This window comes from Perca flavescens, chromosome 1 (genome assembly GCF_004354835.1).
Source record: "Perca flavescens isolate YP-PL-M2 chromosome 1, PFLA_1.0, whole genome shotgun sequence".
In the NCBI taxonomy this organism is placed as follows: domain Eukaryota; kingdom Metazoa; phylum Chordata; class Actinopteri; order Perciformes; family Percidae; genus Perca; species Perca flavescens.
Genome location: NC_041331.1, coordinates 36,957,518 through 36,984,377, shown reverse-complemented (window position 1 = coordinate 36,984,377; position 26,860 = coordinate 36,957,518). Strand labels below are relative to the sequence as shown.

The 26,860-nt window shown below is 39.5% G+C and overlaps 1 protein-coding gene across 1 annotated transcript in view; it reads left to right on the top strand.

Annotated features, from left to right (window-relative positions):
* The window catches only part of LOC114571720 (protein kinase C-binding protein NELL1), a 130,841-nt gene that overhangs the window by 60,222 nt on the left and 43,759 nt on the right, over positions 1-26,860 (top strand). The window contains exon 3 of the mRNA XM_028602900.1: positions 7,392-7,514. Within this exon, the coding sequence (XP_028458701.1) occupies positions 7,392-7,514 (123 nt within the window). The remainder of the gene's footprint in view (positions 1-7,391; positions 7,515-26,860) is intronic.

The following is a 26,860-nucleotide window of genomic DNA, read 5'->3' as shown; positions in this document are numbered from 1 at the left end:
TCTAGTCACTGGTCATTAAATTTCACATTACTGAAGTGTTCTGCTTGACATTACGACGGTGCGAACTGAGGACACGTTATAGAAATGTATTATGCAAAGTAAAAGTGAATCATGAGGTGTTGGTTTTACTCATAGTTCTTATAATACACACAGAGTTGGTCTCTTTTGATAAGTTTTAGAGACCATTCACAAAAAAAGCTTAGCGCTGAAAAAAGGAGAAGACAGATGGAATATAGTAAAAGAAATTTAGGCAGACATAATTTACACAACGCGAATAACACTGACATCTGTTTAGTTTCTCTGTGACTAACTAAAACGTGAATTGACATCAGCAGTCCAGTTTGAGTAAAACATGTGTCATGAGAGTAAGTAGCAGGACGCCAAAAGACAAGTATAAATGGGCACCAAACTAAAATGGTAGACACTGCTGCGCTATTTACTGGCTGGAAGAGAGAGGGAGAGAGCTTTTAAAGGCTCCCTCAGTCAGCTGACTGGGCCACAGCAGCACACTCACAACATTAGAGTTGGTATACACACATTTCCAGCTATCTTTACAAAAGTAGCTTACTGTAGACTCACATATGTGAATGAAATCTGTCTTTTCGAAATGATCTCCATGCACACTCTACAACTTGTCATCATGTGTTAGTTTTATTCTCCACACTTCAACACCGATTACACTGAATTTCACACTAGGTCAGCGCTACTTAAGATACACCATTAATATATTTGGGTTGAAGGCATTTAGCTGCCTGATAAGACCTGTCTTATCCAGTGTGAGAACAACAGTCCAGGACGCTTAAATTCTAAGATTGTTAGCATGAAGGGCAAGTAAAAGTGAAGAGCCGTAAAACTTGATCACATTTTTGGGCTCATCTTAAATCCTAACTGCTATTTCCGAATTATTGGATAATTTTACCTCTTTGGCCTTCAAATGAAACCATGTAGAAGGTTCGCCATACTGCTATGCACAACTACACTGTGCTGTTTGTAAGGAGTCATTTGTAAAAAAGGTTGGAAACCACTGCTTTAACCTTTAACAATGTATTGTATTTTAAAAGCGTCCATGCTTCATATTTTCTAAGCTCTCAAGCTGTCATCTGCAAAGGAGCTACACAAGTCATAAACATGTGGTGGAGTAAAAAGTACAATATTTCCCTCTTAAATGTTGAGAGAAGTGTAACATAGCAGAAATAAAGTACAAGTAGCTCAAAATGGTACTTAAGTGAGGTACATGAGTACACTTACTGTAGTTACCCATGCTTCCTCACATTTTACGTATTCACATTGAACATGGAGTGCATTTTACAGGTGGCTTGATTCATATAAAGGCGAAGAGACGAGTAGACACAAATCATTAGCTCTAGGCAGTGAAAATGGAGGTCAATAGTTGCCTGTACATTGAAAATGTTTCAGCTTGAGCAGAAAATAAGCATTAAGCTGTATGACACACCTACAGAGACAAAAGGCAAAAGAACTACAATTCCTGGTTGGTTTACCAACCTTATTTACTGTCAGTAAATAAGGCATTTGTGCAAATAAAATTAAGCAAGGAAAATAATAATTGTGTGTTCAATCTGAAGCATCTTGAACCTGTAGTGACCTTAAAAGGTCAAACAATAAAGTTGAAAAATGTACCCTAATTTTTGGCTTAAAATCCCAAAATGTAGCGCTTCACCTTTGGTAGATTTGGTATTAAATGACTGTTATATCACAACACACCTGTCAGTGATGGTGATTCAAACTGTAAGTCTAATTTGAATTTACTGTTCACTCAACTACTAGTCTATATCCACGACATTCCACATGCTTTAGACCTACAATAAAAACAAACATTTAAAACAACGATCTAAAGCCATAAAAATAAACTGTATATATGATGACCACATTAAAACGATGTGCTCCTCCAGACGGAGGCATCGAAGACAGCATCACTGTAAACATTATTTGTCCTGTTTATCGTGTTATTCATGAGAATAAATTCCATAACGTGCCAATATAATTATAAGAACATTTGAGTTTTGTTTGCAAATATATCTTAATTTGAATTCACGATAGTTTCTTTATTTTGTCTGCTTTTCACCGCAGATGGATCAAACAGGTGTTTGTGTAGGATATTAATTGTAAGAATGGCTTTGTGAATTCTTCATATCATCAATGAGAGGCAATATTTTGATTTGTTTTACACGGCGGTCTCAGTTTCACGTCTTTCATCCATCTGCCGCCGTTTCTCGTTTCACGCGTTTCTGTGCGTACGCCTGGGTCAGAGTGTCCGTGGAGGAGCGCACATTTTCCCGTCAAATTTGCTTTTTATAAATCCCAATTCTTGCCTAGAGAGAGGCTTACGTCTTCTTTTGTGCGTACGCCACGTTTATAAATGAGGCCCCAGATCTCTGCAGGATAAATCCAGACAGCTAGCTAGACTATCTGTCCAATCTGAGTTTACTGTTGCACGACTAAAACAACCTTTGAACGTACACATGTTCCACCAAAACAAGTTCCTTCTCAAGGCTATTTTACAGCGGCACCGTGGCTCTATCCGGAGCTTATGACAATTGTGATTGGTTTAAAGAAATGCCAATAAACCAGAGCACGTTTTTCTCCCATCCCGGAATGCTGTGTGGACTAGCCAGACCCTCCTCCGCAGCACCATGGAGGAAGGTCTGTCAATGCGAAACTACTAAACTACCCTATAAGGAACAGTAAATGGCTGAAAAGGGGAGGGATTTTGGACACAGCTCGAGTTCTGACCTACCCTCATTGGTGAGAAATGAATGTTGTTTTTCTCAGTGTTTCTGTGAAATGGGAAATAACCTCCCTCTGATCCTCCTATTACCCAGTGTTCTCCGGCGTGTTGAAAGTGAAGAAGCCATACTGAGGGTGACGGCCGCTGTCCGTGGTCCTGATGATCACTCATTACGCATCAGTAGCCCAGCATGGTGATGATGGTTTATACATTCCATTAATTATTCTGTGAGAGCTGTAATTTCTTTTTCAGTCCGCCCACGACAGCTCATTTTGAAGCCAGTGTAGAGTTGCATTGAAATGCATTTCCCTTATTAAAGAGTGAGTGTTTGTTTAGAAAAAAATACATTATAATAGAAATACAAAGCCCATGAAATGCAATAATATAGCTGCATTAAGCACTATTATTTACTATATTTAATCAAGTGACTCACAATGTCAAACAGCCCTTTGCCCAATCCAGATAATAATAGATTTAACCCATACAGAAGACTATGAGCACTACAACACAGCAGCAACTACTGCAGCATGCAAAAATGCATCAATCTAATACGACTTCTCATACAATTAGCATAACTGAGAATAGTGCACCCCTCAAACACACACACACACACACACACACACACACACACACACACACACACACACACACACGAATGGTCTTTACATATTGATTGATTTCAGTTTTCAGTCTTGCACCTATATGTACTTGTCTGGAGTGCTTTTAATGTATGAGCCAGCATGGCCCCTCAGGTCCTGTGGCTGAGAGCTTTGTAGTCGTTTTGAAGTGCACGACAAACTCCTTTGAGGCAGCTTTTAGCTTTAACACGCTGAGCTGAAGAATCCTCCCGAGGATGTGGCCCAAGCCTGAAGGTTTTGATATCTTAAAATGTAATCTTAAAGCTTTTTCCACCTGTCGTTTGACTAGAACACGTTATGGCAATTGGGCAAATTGGTTTTTATTATTTTTTCTTTCTTGTTTCTGTTTGTTTTTGCCTTTTCACAAAATAATACCCCTGCATTTGAACTTTTTGTGTCCATTAGTCTTCTGTTATTTTAACAGTAATCTCTCCACTGTCATATTATTAATTATCATTATTATCCTATTCGTCACTGACCTGTAAAACACTTTGACATGTTACCTGTATGAAAGGTGCAACACAAGATTGATTTGTAAAGTTATGGCTGGCTGGCAAACATCACTTGCTGAGTAGTTTATCTTTATCCTCCTTTGCAGAAACCAAATACAATTTTGAATTTCTTGAGAAACAAATCAAAACAAAACACCGACAACTCGCTTCGCGCTGCCTCATTTCAAAATTATTCATCTGTTTGCGCCTTGCGCTTGGCACCTAAATACCACACAGACGGGCAAATCTCTCTTTGTCAGAAAACTGTCAGAGCACTGCTTGCACTGATCGTTGCGCCGCCACAAAAAGTAGGACCCCTAAGTGTGTTCTATTTATTGCTTATTCAGCTAGGCAGTTTTTTACTCAATATTTATCAATTCAGCCACTGCATCTGTCTGTTTATACTTCCAACTCTCTATTTATTTTTTGTATAGATCGGCCAGCTGACATTAAACAGCATTAATAAGCAGCCATGATCGTCAGTGTTTTGATTGTTGCTCTCCCCTCCATCAGCTCACAGCCATTAACACACTGAATATTTAATCATGGAACTCTTCCTCTTATTACTCTACCATTAATGTAGCCTATATTTCATATCCCTTCACATAAAATAAAATAAATAAATCCTTATATATCCCATCAGCACTGTTGACATTCACCTCCACTTTATAGTTCAGCATGGGGAGGAAATCCCTGGGAAGAGAAAAGCTAAATAATTTTTCCGAGTTGCTCCGGGGCTTCATGAGCACCACTCATTAATTAAGGGAAATGTATTAGTCATGACTCCCAGCAAAGCTTTTGCATATTAATGAGGAGTGTGTTTCAGTGAGTGTGTAACTTGTGTGTAGCCGAGACCGCCTCAGGACAGGTCCTGCATGGCACTAAAAGACACTGTTCATGGTTTGATATAAAAAAGGCACTTCTGCAGTGCAGCTCTGTTGTAAATCAAAGGTTTATTTTTTATGTATTGTTTATAATCATCTAAAATCATGTTATCCTTCTAATTGAGAACACATTAACTGCAGCTTAATCAGTTTGCTAAGCTCAGCAGTGGGATATGGCTCCATAAAGATGTTGCCAAAAAACAATTAATCCTAATTTATAAGCAAAAGAGAGAGCCATAATTTTCTATTTCCTTTTCTTATATTTGTTTCTTTTTAAAAAAATGTATGGCTCCTATTTCCCCTTTTTTTCTAATAGTGCATTGCGTATGCATGGGTGGTGGCCTCAGGTCAACTCCAGAGCAGCCTCATTAGGATCTTTCGGTGTGGGGCTCATTAGTGGAACATGTCGTATGTCTTGTATGATATTTTGATTGCGGTGTGATTAGCATGCTGCAGCAGGCTAATGCAGTGGACTTAAGAAACCTGAGTTGACAGGAATCTGGCATTATTATTCACTATTGATGGCATGTCAAACTCTCAGTAGGATTAATCAGTATTGTATGTCCTCGCCATTTTCACGGAAGACATTTTGACATACAGTAGGTGTAAAAGTAAAATAAATGACGGCTGAATTCCATTTAGCTCTTTTGGTTTCAGGGTACTGGTACATTGTGCAAATTGTATACATTTTACATTCCAAATTGGAATAAAAATGGGGGATTGCAGTTGAAAAAATATATATATATTAAGTCATTTGCATGCAGATCAGACGCACGGGTTCATTCATTCATATTTGGAGCAATTCAGCTGAACTGTGGGGCGTCATTTATAAAAGTTCTTGGACGAGTTTGGATTACCAAAAGGTCAAATTTTATAACTGTCCCGGGGCTGCAGACCCTCAGGGCCACCAGTTTCCATGTGTGGCACGTGGTTTGTGGTCATTTGAGTAACTGCACACAGTGTGTGAATATGCCCATTCATAGCACATGAAAAATTGTTATAATTACTTTATTATTTCAGTTGATATTGTTATTACATAGTTAAATTGACACTGGTCAAACCAGAGAATATTCCAGCACAAGTGTTCTTGTTCTTTTTTTTTATATAGGTGAGGATTCCAACAGTGACACCCTTTCACAAAAAGAAGTCCATATAAACTGGTCAACCTACTAATGCAGCATAATCCATTTTTATGCAGTCCACCTGTATCCTCAGTATGTTTCAAACATACAGTATGTTTCTCATATTTCTTCCAAGATATGACCAAATACAAGTGAAGTTAGCTGCTTATTATTTGCCATTTGCGATCAACATAAAACAAACTTTGATTTAATTTGATTTAAAATAGGCAAAGGGGACATCTTAAAGGGGACATCTTATTTGACCATATTTTGGCAATATTATGTTTTTTGAACCATATCTGAATCTATTCTCTCTGTAAAAGCCTCCATTTATAGACCTTTAGAGCGTACACTTGTACACTAAAGCCTATAATATCTTGAGGACTTGTGTAAATATAGGCTTTCACTATGAAACGTGGCTCACTGTTGAAATTCATCCAAGCTACAAACTTTTCTGATCGAACTTTCAGGCTACATGTGATGACTGTTGGATACTTAAAAAAAAAAAAAGGTTTTCAGTGAAATATTCAAGAGAGGCAGCCAACCACTAAAGTCTGAGTAAAGTCAAGGTTATTTAGCAAACATCTGGAAAGCAAAGCTTCCAAGAAAAGTTTAGTAGCGAAGCTGCACCGCCTGCAGTATTAAACCCACCTCTTATTCCCTCTTGCCTCAAGCTAACATCACAAATATAAAAGTCAAAAGAGCAGTTCATGGTACCCAGCTGAATATAAAACACTGACCCTGAGCATGTACAGTACATACAGTACAGCACTGTGTAGTGTCCCACCATGTTATTAGTGAGTCAGTGTTTCATAAATGAAGCAAATTTATACTGCTGACCTTGCACTGTTTTCTATAATAAAATAGTCTCTCAGTATTATAGTCCAAGAATCTATCCTGGCCATGATGGACCGTGCTACTTTTAATTCAAGGATATAAGGGGAAAAAATGCCCAACTTGCAAATGCAGGGTGTTAACTCTTGTCAGCTGTAGAGAACTCAGCTGATGTGATGATCTTATCTTATCAGTTTGCATCCCTGCAGCCACATGTAGCCAAATCCCTTTAAACAGGCAAATCACGCTTTGTTAACTGCTTTGATATTTTGTAGTGTGACATTGTACTCATGAGTTATAATGACTGGATAGGAAGCACTCATCTGCGTTAAGTTACATGGAACAGGTCAAATACTGTATGTAAAAATATGTGAAAAGCAAACAAAAGCACATCGTCGTTCACAGGTCGTAGTCTATTATATTATATTTACAAAAATCTGATACTGCACTCCCACCCCCCTTCTCTGGTGTCTTCTTAGTCAGAAGAAAAGCTCAGCTGTGGCTTCATATTCTCAGCCAACTAGCTTGTTGATTATCCTCATCAGTGGGATTTCCATGGCTGCTCAGCACAAAAATAAATGAGCATTTTCCCAATGACCGCTCCATCTTTCACACAACAAACACACACACACATCTATTCTGACTGTGGAGGCCCTCTCTCTCTGTCTCTCCCTCAGAGCATGACGAATGCGCCAGCGGCCAAAATTTGTGTGATGAGAACGCCATCTGCACCAACACTATCAGAGGACACCTGTGTACCTGCAAGCCGGGCTACGTGGGCAACGGCACCATCTGCAGAGGTAAGTTCCTGCCCTGGAACAGCCCTCCAGACATACACACAAACACACACACACATGCACACATACACAAATACAGACCCAGACCTTCCGCCACATCCTTTGATGGTGGCTGATCCTCTGCTCCGTAACATCATAGTTGGTCGGGTTCACTCCACCTTCACATCACCTAGTCAGGCAGCAGGTGCCACAGAGATGATGAAAATGAATACTGGAGCAGTTTCATCCTGTTTTTCCACATGTGTGCGTCCTCTCCCTCAATGCACAACCTGCTCCCTGTTGACCTGTCGCCCCGCAGTGTCATACAGATGGAGGGAGGAAAGAGGGCTGAAATGACAAATGTTTTTGTGCAGTGTGTGTGGTTGTGTGTGTGTACGACACTAACAGTTGCTTAATATACTGTATATATAAAAATAAAAAATCTAATCTTTTTGTAAAAGCCTCCATTCACCCTGCTGCATAAACCTTTAGAGCGTTCGTAGTACACTCCAGCCTAATGACTAAAGCACTTGTGGATTGCCAGATTCAGAAAATCAAAACTGAGACAGACAGTGATTAAATCAAAGTGGAAAAGTGGCTCCATAAAAGAAAATTAACAAATCCTGAAATGGATACTAAACTCAAGATAGTGTGGTGTGAGTTTGTTTGGCAAAGGTTTTTTTGACATCTAGGTAACATATCCACTGTTTTAACAGCATTACAATGACTATATTGCAATGCAGTTTACACCTGCTTCATGTTGAAATATAGTAATTTAAATGCTGTTCCAATATAGTAATTTAAATGCTGTTCAAACAGTAGATATGTAACCTATATGAATATATAGTCAGTTACCTTTTAAGGAGCCTTTAGTATGTGGCTTACACCATATTGTCGTCAACAAGGATGTGCTGATTAACTTTATGTTCCTGATCAGTTATTTAATATTTCATATGCCTATACCAAGACTGCTATAATAGTCATTAATTTCCTGCCCAATTGTGCACAGTACTTTCTTCGCACACGCACACACACACACACACACACACACACACACACACACGCGTGTGTGCGCGCACACACACACATACACAAACACACAGGCTTTTAATTCACTTTTATCATTTGTGGACTTTCAGTGGAATTGTGATTATTGTTGTACAAACATCTGTTTTTCAAACTTTACAAACACAATGACTTTTTAAAGTTTTTGGTTTCATACGTTTGAAGGGTTTTGTCTGAAACAATGTTTTTGCATCAAGCATGAATTGAATTATTTGTATGTTTTCGTATTATTTGTTTAATATTGTGATGATACCTACATTAGAATGACAGTATAGGTTAAAGCAATGTCTCATAACATTTAGTATATTATCCAAAATTTTAAAACCAAAAGCTGGACTTCAGAGGTGTGATGTACCTGTGAAATATTGCTGAACTAGATGCAAATAGGCAGTTTTTGAACACAAAAGAGCCAATATGTGCATAAAGCGAGAGAACAGTTTTGCTGTACCAGAAGCACCGTGGCTTACCAAACGTAGTGATTACACATGATTCAAGCTTTGCATGACCCATACTAATCAATTTCAGAGTTTCAGCTTTGGCAAAATGTATCTGAAAACAGACCTGCTGCCATGTAAAGTGAGCTTTGAAAGTTTTAACATCCTGTTATTACTGGGCACCCTTGATATGTTATTTGGTTTTAGTAGCTTGTCACAATCAATGCAGATGTCTTGCCAATAAACATTGGCTTGTTGCCTGAACTAGCCATTTTCACTAGCTGGCCAATTCAACAAATGGCATCTTTAACAAACTGCGTGAACACAGAATGACATATTTACAACAAGAGTGACTTATTGCTATTTAATGATTTCCCATTCAGGGGAAGCTGCACTGTGTTTAACAACTCTTTTATCGAACTGAGCAATAAAATGAGAAATAAAAAAAAGAATCCATTAAATTACATTTATGTTTGTTTACCAGTTACATGAAAAGCACTTTGGGAGCTTGCAGTGGCATTTGTTTCTCTATTGTATTTCCGTGACCCTGTGTTAGTGTTAATGCAAGTGAATATGTATTGAGTGCTATGTAGCTGTTTAAAATGCCCTCTGTCATTCTTAGGTGTGCATGTGCATGCACGTACACACAAAACCTCCAGTTTTAGGTTCATGTGTCCACTCGGCCATGTACTGTATGAACTATATTTAACTTTACATTTGCACTGATATGAAGGCTGCCGCAGTGGCACAGTAGCTGCAGGTTCAGGGAAGATGAAGCAGGACAGTCGATAGCAGTCCATGTAGGGCCCTTATGGAGTCTGAGGAGACTCATTAGAGCGTTGGCAGCTTCTACAAGCCAGTGGAGCAACTCAGCTCGAGTTCCCCATAAGTACAACTAGGGCTGGGCGATATGGACCAAAAGTCATATCCCGATATATTTTGGCTGAATATCGATATACGATATATATCCCGATATTTTTTTCCGCAAAGTGAGAGCAAATGTTCAGTCAAAGCCAAAATCAAATATGACATGTCACAAGTAGTTTCATAGAAACAGTTGCAAAATCAAATAAATAATAAACCGGTTTCTTCACCTGGTTCATGATTAAATGCTCAGCTGTTCAAATAACAATAAAATGTAAACCTAAATACTGTATAACAGGAGTACCTTTTTTGAAATCAAAGCTCCATATTTGTGATTCGTTCCAAAAGTCAATTAAGCTTTTGATATTAATATAATCTACTTTGTTCAAAATGTAATGCCTCTTGCCTGTAAGCCTAGGTTTATAGTCCCATTCTTCCACTTGATACTGCTTCCACTTAAGTAAACTAAAAGATGAACTATCGACTACAAAACAAAGAAACTAATTAATGTGTTAATACAAAGAATATTTATTATGATCGGTTCACAGATCTGAGTCCAAACGGAAACTTCACCCTTCTGAACTAAGAGTTTCTGCTTCAAGGTGAAGTTTAAAACAGACTGAAATGTCCAGGCTCATTCCTCCACTATTTATTTCTGTATGTATTTATGCGTTACATGTAATTTTAACGGGCACTGAGCTCCAGATCCTGCAGCCGCAGACGGTCTCTGCTGCCCCGCTGTAGCTTCTCTTCGTCCGCCTGCCGCCGGCAAACTTAGTGGAACTTTCCGCCGATATCGACATACAGGTCGTCCTGGACTACGTGTAAGATCCTACCGATCACCACTCTGTCTTTGGCTGGTCCGATTTGGATCAGCGGGGACCCCGCAGCAGCGAGGCAAAGCTGTGTTTTTACCGGGGGAAGAGACGCTGCGGCCGGCCACGGAGCTCTCCGCCTCCCGCTGCCGCCGGAGCTCAGATTGCTGGTCGAAGGCGGCATACATAATCATAAAACACATTGTCACCTGTTAAATGTTATTCATTGCTGTTTGTTCTTTTCATTTCCTCTATCGAACATAATTAAGCAGTACAAAAGTCCGCATCTTTAGCGTTGATCTGAATGCTTCGGACCTCTGTTCCAAGATGGCGGCGGTTTTGACGTATGTTTAGAACCTCAAGGCGACATCTGTGTATATATCTATGGGAGCAAGGATCACATTTGAACTATATCGATATATGCGATATGGTCTAATTCCATATCTCATTTAAAAATATATCGATATATTTTTAATATATATATATATATATATATATATATATATATATATATATATATATATATATATATATATATATATATCGATATATCGCCCAGCCCTAAGTACAACAAATATCCCTAGGGTCCTTTATCATTCCTCTGTCCACCTGAGTATTAACAGCCATGTTTACACTGGAGCCAGTGATGTGAGAGAGGGAAAACACACTCTACAGTATGTATTACCTTTTCTAAAGCTTGATCTTTGGCTAAGTAACCAGGAAGTCTGAGATACATACCTTTTCTTTTTTTTTTCTTTTAGGAAATACCTGGCCAAACTGGCACAATAGAATAGATAATTTGCATATTAGGGTTTTGTTCTAATAGTTGGCTACATTTTGGATCCAGATCCACATTGGTAAAATGCCTGCAATTCTCTTTTCCCTCTATTTTTATTAGCAAGAAATAATGCACATTACAATCATCCAGGTTGCCATTTAGCTAAAGAGCAGATATATCATACGAGTATTTGAATGTCAATCTTTGAGTTTTATTTACTGTATTAAATATTGCATTTATTGAAAGCTAAAATCCAGTCATTTTTTTAAAGGATTAACATTTGTCAAAAAACTCCCATAGCACTATACACTTTACCTTGCAAGGCAGCTGCATTCTAGCGATATCAGGAGATTATGCATCACACATATCACAAGAAAATCCATCTTGTCAGGCTTCAATAAAAGCGTTTGTGTCCGAACGGCAGAATTCAGTCGGTACTCAAAAAGTAGCAGTTTGATATGAAGCACTTCTCATGTCTAGTGCTTTGTAAATAAAGAGATCCCATGAGCTCGCAAAAAGCCCTTTCATGTCGTTTTCATGACTGTGTGTTTTTGCTTGGCTGCTGTCCAAGAGATGGGAGTACCATTAAGCATAATTAGGCTTTGATTTTCCAAACTACTTAAACAGGATATCATTAAACTGGTGGTGCTGGTTCCACCAACACTGAACAACTGCAGCTTGTGAGGCTGCAACCCCCGTTAAAAGTTCATTTTTGTTTATCGTTTGTCTTCTTTTAAATGTTCTAAAACCTGATGAAGCTCTATTAACAACCGGCTTCAAAGTCCCTGCAATTCCAAGCGTAAGCTCAAACCCAAATCTAGTCCCCTGAGCGCTGGGCTGAGCACCTTTTTTTTGAGATATTTTGATCATCTTTCAACATGTTTAACGTAACAGAGGTGAAAATTAAAACACGGTTAAGTTTGACCCTGCTATGTTCCACCATGATTACGCACTCATTAAGTCCTGTTCTGTATCAGCACTGCTGCTCATCACCGTGACAACTAATAATGTTGTAATTAGGACAGGACAGAGGAAAAATGTCGGTCATACCAATGATTAGCGTGCTGGAAAAGTGCGTCATATACTGCAAGTGGGCGTCTACTTATACACACTGTGTGTGTGTGTGTGTGTGTGCGTGTGTGTGTGTGGGAGAGAGAGAGAGATTAAAAAGAGGAAAGCAAGAGAAAGAAAGCGAGAAAGAAGGTAAATGCAAAACGACAATAGAGTAAAGAGGCAGAAAATGACCGGAAAAGGTAAAAGTAGGTGTATCTAACTGCAGTCACCCCCTTCCATCCCTCTGTAACACAGGCATTATGATGGGCGGCAGGTGGGAGGCAGGTTGAAGGAGAGATCAGTGCAATTTGCAAAGTGCCTTCCCCACAATTTCTGCCTTTGGATTATCTCCAGGCTCATGCTACACACACACACACTTGCATACAATATACAACCTGACTGTAGCGCTACCTCCACATTTTTTTACTCGGGAAGTCACAGTCAATATGTAAATGATGGAACAAAGGCTATCTCTAACAATGTAAGCAATATAAATTATAGAAATAAAAAAACATGGAAATTACTAAATGTGGCGGAAGGACTCCACTTACTGTATGTTCATGGTGCTGGAACTTGAAATACAGTATATGGTAAATGGACAATGGAACAAAGTATGTGGGTGCCAGAACATTACACCCATTCATGATGTCGTTCCAGTGTCATGGACATTAATATGCTGGTATTACAGCCTCCACTCTTCTGGGGAGGCTTTCCTCAATATTTTTGGAACCTGGCTGCAGGGATTTACTCCTGTTCTGCCTAATAATTTATTGCAAAGGTGTTGGATGCGGTTGAAGTCAGGGCTCTGTGCAGGCCAGTTAGGAAAATAATTTCTTTGTAGAGCTAATTTTGCAAATGGGGTTTACAGATTTTCCAAACAGTTGGTACAAATGGTAATTCTCTAAAGTATCACTGTATGCTATAACATTAAGATTTATGTGCAAATAATGGGTCTAGTCCAAACCATGAAAAACAGCCCCAGACCAAAAGTACTGTACAGATAATATACATACATTGGTATAATGTCCACATTGTCCATATACTGTAGTGTAGCTAATCTATGATGAGCCAGTACACAGAAACCACCCATGGCAGTGTCACTCCTACTCACTGATGATATTTGTCAGAAGCAGCTGGTGAAATTCTGTACTTTTTAATAATGTCATTAACATTTCCTACGTCTTACCTATTCTATTCAGTCCAATTAGTATTATGCGAGCAGGGAGTTTGAGGAATCAGCCACTATTTTCCCCTCCCCCTGAGATCTCATTACTGTGCGATGGCGACAGTGTTGGCCAATCGACCTGTGCCTCCCATCTCATTCCCCTCATACATCACCGCAGCCCTCTCAGGAATAAGAGAATTGAGTGTGACTGCAGCTCCCCTGCCCGTCCCTGCTAATGTTAATAAGGTGAAAAAGTGTGTTTGGCCAGCCTTGAGCAATGACTCCATTGTAGACGAGGTAAAATCGAGTTGCTGAGCCAAAGAAGGGTGTGATTAACTTGACAAGCTAAACAGGTGATGAGCACCCTTAAGTGGTAATGACTTATTTCCTGTGAAAGCAAACATTTTCAAATTCCATTGTAGGCTATTGGTTTCCAAAGCGGGAGCATTTTATTTGCAAAGGTATAATTTGACCTTTTGTATTTGTTGTGACTCGGACGATGAGAAAGACGGCTACAGATGTGGCCTTGCATACTCAATGACTTTAAATCACTAAATCTCTCATTTTAAAACCTGCTCTCCGATTCCTTGTCCTTTTTGTAAATTCTCATGAATTTTTCATGAATTACAGATTTTGTGATGAAGTGTGGACTTAATGTTCCCTCCTCCACTTGGCGCAACATATTCTTTTTCATTTAGTGAATGCTTGGGGTCGACCAATACTGTTTTTTCAGGGCCACTACCCTATAAATAGTAGTCAATAAAACCGATAACCGATATTTGGAACCAATATGCATTTACAGTAAAAATAAAAATCTTTTGGTCAAAATAAACATTTTGGAATGTTACAAACTTCAAAACTTAAGTTTGTTTAAATGCTTTAATTATTTAATAAAACTGAAACTTTAAAGCTGTAGTGCGTAACATTTTGATATCAATCAACGTCCGTTACATTCAAGCCATCGCCAAATGAGTTGCTACAAAGCTAATTAAGGCTATCAGCTCCACACAACTCTCTCTGGACTTCTCAGCATGGCTGTGTTCAGAAGATTATGTCATCCGGTGACTTTCTCGTGCAGAAACTCGAGTGAAGATAATTACCGCTTCTGAAGAGTCCATCATGTTCATGCGCGATCACGGAAGGCTTGTATCATGTGGACGCGCCAAGTGTTGTTGTCATTACTTAGAATTCCTCATGGGGGGGCGACAGAAACTACGCACTATAGCGTGAAACATAGTACACAGTCAAGAAAAATGAATATATAAAAACCAAAATAGCTTCCTGAAGTATTAACATGCTAACAGTTTGATTGTTGCTCACTTTTTAATGAATCAACTTCATTGGTTATCGGTTAGAATAAAACACTGATACAGATAATCTGCAAAATGCCAAATATCAGCCACGATAATCAACCAGGGCCGATAATTGGTTGATCCCTAGTGAATACCTACGATTCCCTGAATGCTTTTAAACAACACCTGTAAACTGGGTCTGGACTTTTGGTATTTAGCTGGTATTAAGTGGAGGAGGACATCTTCTTACAGTGCATAACCTTGCGGTCTGTGGGTGTACAGATGTGTCTCTGCTTATTCTACAATAAATTTCCCCTATTAGATTGGCAGCTCTGGAATGATGCCCACACTTGATTTTGTGTGACTGACACCAGGACCTGTCATCCGGAGATTGTCCTCAACAGAGAAATGACAACACTGGTGATTTGTTAAAAATGAGGTTTTCCTGACAAGCTACCTGGTGTGCTTGTGTGAAGAATGGCTGTGCTCTCTCACCTCACATCTCATTCCTATTACAGGAGAGAAATGATGGCTAATATCGTTGTTACAGCAACACCATGCTCCTTCGGTGACTGTTGACGATACAGTAGTTTTGCCGGCCACTGATATTATGCAAACATACAGTGTTACTATTACTGTTCGGCCTTTAGGCCGCATTCAGACTGCAGGTAAAAAACGCAGGTCTTTCCGTTCATTTTGAATGGGGGTAGTGCGTTTAGGCTGCATTTTTCTGAGTGTCCCATTCTTGTGTTTTGAGCTTTGGTTTGAGGCGGTGTGAGAATCCCGTACAGTAAACGATCAGTGCCTTTGTCGCTGCCACAAGAAAGTTTTAAAACTTTATGAAGGTAAAAAAACAAATTGCTTTTTTTGGTGTGAATGCCTCGTTACTACAGTTCTGACAACACAATTTAATAACACAATGTAAGATATTACATTTAAAAATGACTATTCATCTCTGCTTGAGAGATTTTCAACTCCAAAATTTGGCACGCGTCTACGCTGGAAATACCTAGGGGTGTTGAAATTAATCATCGCATCGATCGGACCTGGACGATTCTGCATTGATGCAGTGACCGACCATAATCGATTATTGCCTGCTGAAGTTACTTGTTGATTTTCCCGGTCATTGCTTTTTTTTGTTTTTGCCTTTTGTCTGTTGTGTTCAGACTCCGCTACATTCAGAAAGTGTCTTTTGTAAGAGCAGATACATAAAAAAGGGGAGTTCATATATAGCTGACTGCTTGAATTTGTCGATGAAAACCATGTGTCGCAATATATAATAATATTGAGGATGTGACGCATTCATTCATTCATTTTCAGTCATTTCATTTATTTGTATAGCACAAGTAAACACAACAGAAGTTGATCACTGTGCTTCACATGACAAGAGTCAGGAAAGATAATAGAATAAAACATCCTTCATACAGCAGAAAACATAAATAAAAATAAGAAATTAGAGAAATGCACGCTCCAAGAGATACAACTTTAGTTTGAGTTTAAACTCATATAAATAGGACAGCGATCTCAAGGAGACGGGGAGGCTTTTCCACAGCCTAGGACCAACAACAGCGTTGTGATGCATCGTGATATCGAATCGATTAAAATCGTCGACAGGATAATCGTAATCGACTCGTGAGACCAGTGAAGATTCACACCCTTAGTAATACCCTGCTTGTAAGTGCACTTGGTAATTCTATATGTACTGTAGACTCAACTTTAACCCCATATCTGCCGAGTACCCAGCTTCTAGCGGCCAGCAGTTGCCTCCTGTCCACCTGCTAAGATGATTGTAGGGGTACATAAATAAAGGCCTCCATCTCAAGAGCCCATTCCACTGCTATTGATTGTCTGTGCTAACTGGAAGTGGGAAGAAATGAGGGGTTAAGACTCCCTCTACCTTTACTTACTCTTTCTTCCTCTCCTTTCCTCTCTTTCTCTGCTTCCCCCTTTTGTAACGCAATTTTGCTGGGTCGAAAAAAATGCTACCATTGTGTCATCTCCCTCAGAGCACAATAATAAATAAGCCACAATAGTTCAATCGGGCGCACGGCATAAGATTATAGATCAGCATTGTTCCCACTGCCAGCCTAATGATCAGCAGCCTATTGCGGAGCCTTTGTTGGCAGCAGAATGAGTGAGGTAATCTTGTTAATGGTCCGTTTCATTCCCTAGGACTGGTTTGTATAGACAAAGGGGTTTTAAATGGAGAGGATTTGAGAAGCGAGGCTAAACAGCGGGGCAGAGGACAAAGGCATTGACTCATGCGTTTCTCATCATGCTATCGGAGCTAATCACAGGGGAACCATGTTGCAACCAGCTTACAGCGAACAGTGAAACCCAAACTAATGTATTCTGAGAGATGGAGGGAGTTGGAAAGAGAAATGAGAGGGTGGGGTGGATGGGGTGTTGGATTTAGCCTTCATTTCCCCTACAAGTAGGAAGCGTGTAATTTTTTCCGTTTACATAATTATTGTTTCCCTTCATCCCTTTTTGATAGGACAAACATTTAGTGGCTTCTCTGCTGTGCAGTTGTGTGCTAGAGGGCATAGTGTTTTACAAAATTTAATTGGGTGAAAACCACAGTATCTGAAGCTATGATTAATTGCAAATGGGGAAGAAAAAAAAGAAGTGTACTACTTGTTTTTGAAGCTTTGTAGCAATTATCATTTGAGGCAATTATTTTTAGTCTGTGCCCTGCTGTTAAATGCAGCTGCTATGCAGCAAAGAGAAAAATCCTCTTTTGTGTTCAGCTCTATCAGATCCACTCTCGTAATGCACCAGGCGTCCTCATTCTATCTGATCTGTAGTGTGTTTCGTCTTGTCTTGTGTCAGTACAGTATTAAATCTGTGAAAAGAATACTCTTTGTTTAGCATGGAGACGCTTTCCAGTGAAGCAGTGTGATACAAAGAGAATGGCAAAAACCATAATAACGCCAACTTCAAACTCTACTGCAACTGCAATGATGAAACATTTTAATTGTACTTATATTAATATTAAATATTAATACTGTTAGGAGCGGTAGACCTAAGACACACACTCGACTGAAGTCACTGAAATGAAGACTTGAGACTTACTTGAGACTGTGACGTTGTTTGGTCAGCATTCAGAAACCTGCATGACTTCCACCACATCTTGACTTTCACTCTGCTCATGAAGACTTGCTCTTACAGACTTGATTTGAGATTTCACACTTGCCTCAAAAGACTTAAAAAAACACCTCTGGTGCCGTTGCTACTGCTAATATTGCAGGAGTTCTTTGGGAGAGAATGTGAAAAAAACGTTCACGTGTTCACATGTGTTTTATGACAGCTTCTCAAGAGTGGTCCACAGGGTCCACTGAGAAATGTATTTGACTACTCTGGCTGAGTTAAAATGTACTGAGTGTGTTTGGTTTGGATCTGTATATGCATCTTATCAGTGGTTTATGGTTGTATTACCCTTCCTTTTGATATTTGTCTCTCTGTGTCCTCGGCTGGTTTTTCTCTATAGCATTAAGGTGAATGTGAGACAGGAAGAGGACGTAGAACTCATGCCAGCTGTTTGCATGTGCACAGCAGCAAACAATATAACACATATACATGCATACTGTAGAAAAACATGGACGGGGGACCCAAGAGGCTACTGACCTATAGGCGCTGTTGACTTAAGAAGTCTTCATGTACTGTGAAAAGGGAATAAAGTCACAACTTTCTTCCAATATCTTTATATTTGCCTCAATAGGAACAAGCGCACAACACTTGATATGTGTGTAGTTGTAGATGATAAATAATGCTTAAAGCTGGGCTCACCATCTCATGTTGGCTTAATTTCTCTAGATGCTTACTCCCTTGTCCAATCAACTGGAAATTCAAATAAAACACATTTGCACGGAACCAAATGTGTTACCTTTGCCGTTCTCTGAATTTAATGTGAATTTAATTTCCAACCTGCACTAATAGCATAAAGAAATTCATCTGGTACATAGCTGTGGTGTTAAAAAAAAAAAGAAGAAGCCAGTTTTCAAATACAGACGGGGTTTCGACTGGGACTGAAAAGCACAAAGCCCAGAGGCTCCGGGCTCCAAAACACTTTAGTTGAGATCTGTAGGCCTGACTGATTTATGGCAGGCTGCAGGCTGCACGCACACACACACACACACACACACACACACACACACACACAAAATAACGGGTAGAAAAGTAGAGGAAATACTTGCAGTCCATGTATACTCATAGTTATTGTGGGGGATTTTACTTTTTTTACTATTTTAAAAAGGTAATCCATTAGTAATTACTAGTGCTGTCAGTTCAATGCGTTATTAATGGCGTTAACACAAACCCATTTTAATGGTGTCAATTTTTTTATCACGAGATTAACGTTCTTTTTGGCCCAGCAAACTTTGTAGTTTTTTTCACATGCTGTTGCAACAACTAGTAACGTTAGAAAAACTACAACACCGGATCTAGCTAGACCGGAAACACAACAACAGGCACGCCGCACACACTTAGCAGGAGGCTAACGTTACGTTTTGAGTGGATGGCGAGCGTGAGATGCCAAAATGGATGCCAATAAGATTCTGAATGGAAAGTTTACTTTTAAAAAGTTGCCAAATGGTTCCATGGACAAGACCAAAGTGATCTGTGTGTTTTGTCGTTGTGAGCTGAGCTATCATCGCAGCACGTCCAGTCTGAAATACCACTTGATGACCAGGCACACAGCTGATGCCAATCCTCCGCCCCCTCGTCAAAGCCAGGCGACAAAAGCACAAAGCAAGCCGATCCACTTCTCCATGTTGATAAGAGCATTAAAATGAGAAAAAATAATGGGGTAAAAAGAAATCAAGGGACATTTAGAATAGATAAAAATTTGCGATTAATTGCGAGTTGACTATGACATTAATGCGATTAATTGCGATTCATTATTTTAATCGTTTGACAGCACTAGTAATTACTCATTACTCCTAAAATGGTGATGGAACTTGTACTTAGAGAGTAGAGTATTCCCATCACACTTCTTTTAAGTGACATTATAAGTAACAACATTAGAACTTGAGACTTATAACTTGGACTTGATTCAGATTTAAGTAACACAAATGAAAACATGACTTGGCTGCTTTGAAACTAGACTTAGCCGCTTAAAGACTTGACTTGAGACTTGAAAGCAAAAACATTCAAGTCTCAAGACATTAGGCATGAGATGCAATCGCCGTCAAAAGTCACGCTCCTTCTCTACGATAGGACAAGGTTTCTCTGACACCAGTTCAACGCAACTGATGAATATTTTCGATCAGGTACTTTCACAGATCACTTGTGGAGCTTAATGCCATAGACAGCTGATACTGCCCTGGACACAACTTATATTTGATGGTGAAATTCTTATTGTATTTCCCACTTTACTCAAAGCCTCCAGCCTCCTCTGCCATTCTGTGTTTTATTACATTCCTCCTTTTATACACACTGGTGCATTCTGACAGCAAAAGAGTCAATGAGCCAAGGCCAAATAATTTCCCCTGATATATACTGCATTCGATCCCCTGCAGGAGAGATCTGCTGAAATTTAATGTGTAACGCAGTACCCCTATTTCCATCCTGACAGTAGCTGTAATGTAATTACTGAGAAGAAAAAAATAGTTTGGAGTGATATTATTGGATAACCGGGAAATGAGCTAATCAGTTATCCTAGCCCTGTCGTTTTATAAATGTGTCTACTAATAGTTATTGACTTTGGTTGTTCTTGTTGTCACTTTGTCCATGTTGCTGTCACAGTCAGGATGTGATCCATCTACTGTTGCTGCTTTCATATCTATAAAGAACATTTAAACAAAGATACAGAGAGAAAGAGACAGGCAGTACTGTACGGCCGGCTACACACTGGATGCGTGGCGTGAGCGTGTCAGCTGCGTGGCGTGTCGGTTTTTATTTTGGCTCCCATGTTAACAGGTTAGAGCTTACACGCTGCCTTCATGACGCGCACGTCTCAGGCGCGGACCGACGCCTATTTTTCACACGACACGCAAGCGTGTTGGAAGCGTTTCCAGGCAAAATAGAATAGGAAAAGATGTGTATATGTCATTTTGACACGAATACATTTAATAAATTACATTTTGATGTTTGAAAGTCTCTAGGTTTTGACATAAATGCAGATTGAAATATAATAATAAAAAAATAAATTGACTTTTAAATATTGCACCTGTCAATACAAAACAAAATATTCTGTAGCCTATTTTGCCGTCAATACTGCCGACGTTGTCTTTGCTGTAATCAAATCAGGATATATTTATGTTTAACATGAAGTATACTACTGCTTGACTGCAGTAATCAATGGGAAACATCCATGTGTACAGACAAGGCTAGCAGCAGCAGCAGCGCCCCGTCAGACATGTTTCTGGTATGTAAAGACAGAAAAATCCACGCAGCTGACACGCAACAGAAACGCCACGCTCACGCCACACAGCCAGTGTGTAGCCGGCCTACCTCATCAGTGCAGATGATGTGATCAGTTGTATATAGATCCATGATATGTGTATGTGGTGTGGTGGGGTGCGCGTTTGATTGTAAGAATCTGACATCCAGGTTTTTTTTTCCGCTAATTGCAATGTTTGGAGGAAATTTGGAAGGCCAGACTCACAGCGCACATACACACACACACACACACACACACACACACACACACACACACACACACACACACGCAAGAAAATTAAATCAATCTTAATGTTGTGTTAATGTTTGTGCTAATGCTTATTGTGTACTGTCTGAATATTTGGACAAATGCTTTGAATCGAGAGAGAGAGAGAGAGAGAGAGAGAGAGAGACATTCATTTGCCACCAAAAAGGCAGCTGGTAATAAGAAACTAATTCAAAAACACACAAAAAAAATACAAAATATTGTTATTCATATGATATTATAGTATGAATGTCTGTGATAAATAAACAAGTAAATAAAATGGATACAAAATCTAAAAACAGCAAATACCTGCAACCGTTTGGTAGGTAATGTTTTCTAATTTTTATTAAATAATGTTCACCATCTTAGTTAGTATGTTAGCATGCTAACATTTGCACACAGCAGTGGGGAAAAGTAACTAAAAGTATATTTAGTTATTTGTGTGCTACTTTATACTTTGCAATTCAGAGGGAAGTTTTGTACTTTTTTACTCCACTGTTTTCATTTTCCAAGTATAGTTACTAGTTACTTTTCAGTTTAAGGTGTAAAAAACCTGTGATGAGCATATCAAATATTGTTATGTTAGTTAAGTACATTTTTCCAATAATACTTAAGATTTTGAATGCTGGACTTATTTGTACAGGGCTATGCTGAAACTTGTAAGTATTGCAAAATATGTTAGTGTGATGAGATGTCAATGTGTTGACAAAGGGAAAGAAATGAAAGAGCAGCCATCTCCTGGCTTAGAGGATGATATGATGGTTTCTGTTCTCTTCACTCGCCTTTAATACTAGCAGCTGCTCGGCCTGATGGGGCTTCCACCTGCGTGTGACACGCATACACGCACACATGCATATCCAAATTCACTTTGCGTCCGCAGCCTCTTTTAATGCAGATTTCTCAGCTGTCACTTCCATCATCTTAACTTCTCTTCTTTCTTCTCTTATCATCTGTCTATTTCCCACCTCTCATCCGTTCTCCGTCTCTTCCATGTGCTGTCTGTCAGGGCGACAGTGACAGGCCTAGTGTTCAGAGTCTTCATACGTTTTAGCCTTTTTCTGCTTGCTATTTATGCTCAGTATCAACTTAGTGTTGGGACATAATGAGATTTGGCTTATTCCTATCAGATATGCAAGTATTATCTGTACAGTAGGTCCACTGTACTTTGGTGGAGGCAGACCTCTGAATCTGAAGAAACTATATTGACAGATAGTGTTTTTGTTTGTGTGTGTGTTTGGTGAACTGACTCTTTGGATTATACCCGTGTTGCCGAGGAATGTAAATACAAAATAGTGAATTATTCATTGTGAGCTAGAAATGGCAACCTTGAATGTAACAGAAAACCAAAGACGAAAACATATCAATCTGGATCAACAAGTGGCACTTTTTCAGCACAATCTTCCTCATTAAAATCAAATTCACATCATGACCCGATGTGATGCATATCTCTCCCGCAGAATCCAGCAGCACTCGTCATGGGTATTTTCCACCATGACATCTCTCGCCTCTCAGCAGTAAACTTCATCTTATCAGTGAAACAGCAGAGGCTGGAAGAAAACAGTGTTGTCAGCTGGCTAACTGCGTGTCTCGGTAATGGATTCAGATAGAGGGAGCTGCACATGCTGCACCACCCCTGGTTATGAAAGCTCCTCACATCCAGCTGCCAAGGGCGTCCCCGTTCCTCCCCTTCTCGGTACTCTGATAGGTTCATGCCCCCCACAACTCTTCCACAGATGAATATAGATAAAATCATCCAGACGTGGCTTGAACAGCCAGTTAATGTTTGCCACACACTCAGTTCGAGAGAGAGAAAAGGCAGTGAGATGAATATGATTTTAGTTATTTTTTATTAACTAAAAACAACAATTTTAGTTGTTATGTAAGGAACGATGGAGAGCGAGGCAGTCATTATATAGTGAATACAACCCTGATTCAGGACACTGACCGGAATATTTTAGGGATGCACCAAATCCAGGATTTGGCTTCGGCTTCGGCCAAATATTGGGCTTTTTGACGGGGTTCGGTTTCTGCCGAACCTTAGAATTTTTTTCCACCGAACCCTACGCTTGCACTACGCGCGCTACGCTGGTCGACGTAATGACGCCGCCGTTGATTAAGGGAAGGTGTTTACGTAGGTGAACTTTATTTCAGACTGTGAAGTAGGCATGTGAGAAAGTGAAAATGGAACTCGTGAGCAGAAAAAGTGTTGTTTGGCAGCATTTTCAGCCAAAAGAAGGCCATTCAAGTTGAGCTACATGTTCAATTTGCAATGCCGATTTGTCTCGTGGGGGCAAGGACCCTTAACAATACACCACATCGCTGCTGTTAAAACACTTGCGTATGAAACAACCGAAAGAAGACGAGTTGCGCATGAAGGAATCTACAGACAGAAGCCAAAATGCAGCAACTTCAGGTACGGCCAAAGAAGGACAGTCACAGCTAAAAACTTGTGTTAACCATGTATTTACTTCATTAATGTGTTTACTGTGTTAATGGACTGAGGATGGGAGTAGGATTTGGCATTCTGTTTCGGATTCGGCAGAATCTTAACCAGCAGATTCGGCGCATCCCTAGATTATTGATGCTGACGTTTCTATCCTCATTCATCTCGTTTCCTTGTTGCTCAGGCGCTGCAGTTGACACACCTGGAAACACAATGTTACAATGTAGGCTAACTATTGTCCCTACAGCCGATGTTACTGTGTAGCGATCATAGACTGTATATGAAGCGAAAGGCACTCACCAAGATCTGCTGCCGTTGCCTGGATTGGAGGATAGGATCTTCTTCCACTTTTCCCAACTTTTTGCCACAGCTGATAAATTAACCGGACTTCTTTCTGCGGATTGTAGGATGTCCTTCAGAGTTATCAGAACTGCATCCATGGCAACGCTCTGTTACACTTAGCAAGGGTCTGTTATGCTTAGCAAGGGGTCTGTTATACAGAATTAACAAACCGCAGAATGCCATGATTGACCAATCAGAATCAAGTACTCAACCAAGCCGTGTAATAATCAGCAATAGATTTTTCTACATATAAATACCAAACAGAAGAACTGTTTTGGCTTGGGGTTGTTTTTATTTATTCAGAGGGTCCTGCAAGATCTTCTCTTCATAAACTGAAATTCTCTAAACTCTTTTCAACTTAATTTGTCCTTCAACTGAGCAAGTTATCAAACACATAAATGCATCTATAAACATGCAGCCACCCACACTTAGCACCCACATATAGGCATGGATATATTCTTTATATATACTCTGTGTGTGTGTGTGTGTGTGTGTGTGTGTGTGTGTGTGTGTGTGTGTGTGTGTGTGTGTGTGTGTGTGTGTGTGTGTGTGTGTGTGTGTGTGTGTGTGTATAGTCAAGTTGTCAGCACCCATCCAGCAGACACAGAACAACATTTTATTCCTTTGGAGTGGTGTTTGTGTCCACCTTATGATGTAAGTCCAATAATCAGCTGCTAAATGCTCCACTGTTTTAACCAGATAGTCGCTAACTTTATCTGTCTGCTGTTTGGTGCTGGGTGCTACTTGATTGAGGTTAGGGAAAGATGGTGCTCATGGCTGAAAGAAACCAATGTTGGCTGTTGGAAAAAATTAGGATGCAAACCTGTGTCTTGTGTCAAAGTCCGACACTTTGTACATCCATCCATCATCAACTTCCTCCTCTACAAGACGTTTTGTGACATTGTAGCGGCATGTTTTATTGTTCCTGTTAAGGTGTTTTTCTCACATTGTGTTTTTTGTATTTTATTGCTTACAGTAGCCTATTTGTACTGTCAGTGTGGTGATGTAATGTGTGTATGTTTTAATCAACTGCTGGATGGGCCAAAGATAACTTTCCATCTTTGTGGACAATTGCGTTACATTAGATTCTATTCTGTGCTGCTTGTGTTATTTCCACCTTTGCTCCTGACAGACATCTGGGATCATTATTCACACAAACAAAGGAATGAAAGTGTTAACATCTTCATTTGGTTCATTAGTATATTCACTGTTGATTCTGTATGCTAGGGGCCACACAAACACAGGTGTTGTTCAGGTGGAGTACTACTTCATCTTCCTAGTTCAATAAAACAATCTACATTAATATGATTTTCAGTGTGGGAGTACCACTCGGAGTGTAGGTCACTCTTACTTCACTGTCAATCATCTCTTCCTGATTAGTAGCAATACATCTGTCACAGCTATCATTTAAACCAGGTTCAAATTCATGACATGCTTATGTTATGTGAATCTGAGTACATAACCCAACAGATCATCATACATTTGAAGCCAAAAGAGAGCACTGGTGAGTCTTTTAAGGGCAGCCTCTTACTTAAGGATATTTATAAAAGTGTGATTTTGGATTAGGATTATAGAACATGCTTTTAAGAGATCAGTCTAACTCTTGAGCCATCAATCCTTTGATTATAAAGTGGAATTAAGAGGGGCTGTGAGTTATGTACTCAAAAAATGTTGTTGTATTACACTGCCTTCTGAGAGGGGCATTTAAACACTGACAGCTGTTTTACAACTAGAAAATGTGGCACGGAAACAAATCTGTTTGTCAGTTTGCTGATATTTTTTAGTCTCCCTATCTAACACAAACTAATGGCACCTTAGTGTTTGCTCAGTCTTCTGCTGCCATCTGGTTATGGAGGCAACATTTCCAACTGTCTCTCTGCACACACTACAGCTGTAGGTGTAATGAATTATGGTCTCTGTAGTTCACTGGCAGGCCTAGTTTAATTAAAGATCACATCTGCAAGGACTGACATGTATCACAGCACCCAAACTAAATGCATAAATAAATGTAATTGTGCAGAATTAGCCCACAGTATTATAATTGAGCATAATTTCAGTGAAAATAATCTTTTTTTTTTTGGTCTATGGTGGCACTTCCAAAATATTGTGAAATTATTTCCAATATAACAAAGTGATTTAGGAGTGTAGAGAAATATAATTATGCCAAGAAAACCCTCCCACTTGGCGGTGCCCACTGCTCCTATGTATAGAATGTGTTAAATGCAGGGGACAAATGTCATTTCTATGTATGCAAGTGCTTTCAAATGACAATAAAAAGGCACCTTTTTCAATGAAAAGAAAACGTGAAAAAGATAAGAGTGGCCTTTTAATAGCAGTAGAGAAAAACATAATTTAGGATAAAGAGGTATTAGTGTCCTTTGGTATCATAATTATTCCTAGTTTTATTTTGAAATCCATGTGGGTCTCAATGCTGGTCACTCATCATCCTTGAGCAGTTTAAAATGTGTGGAGG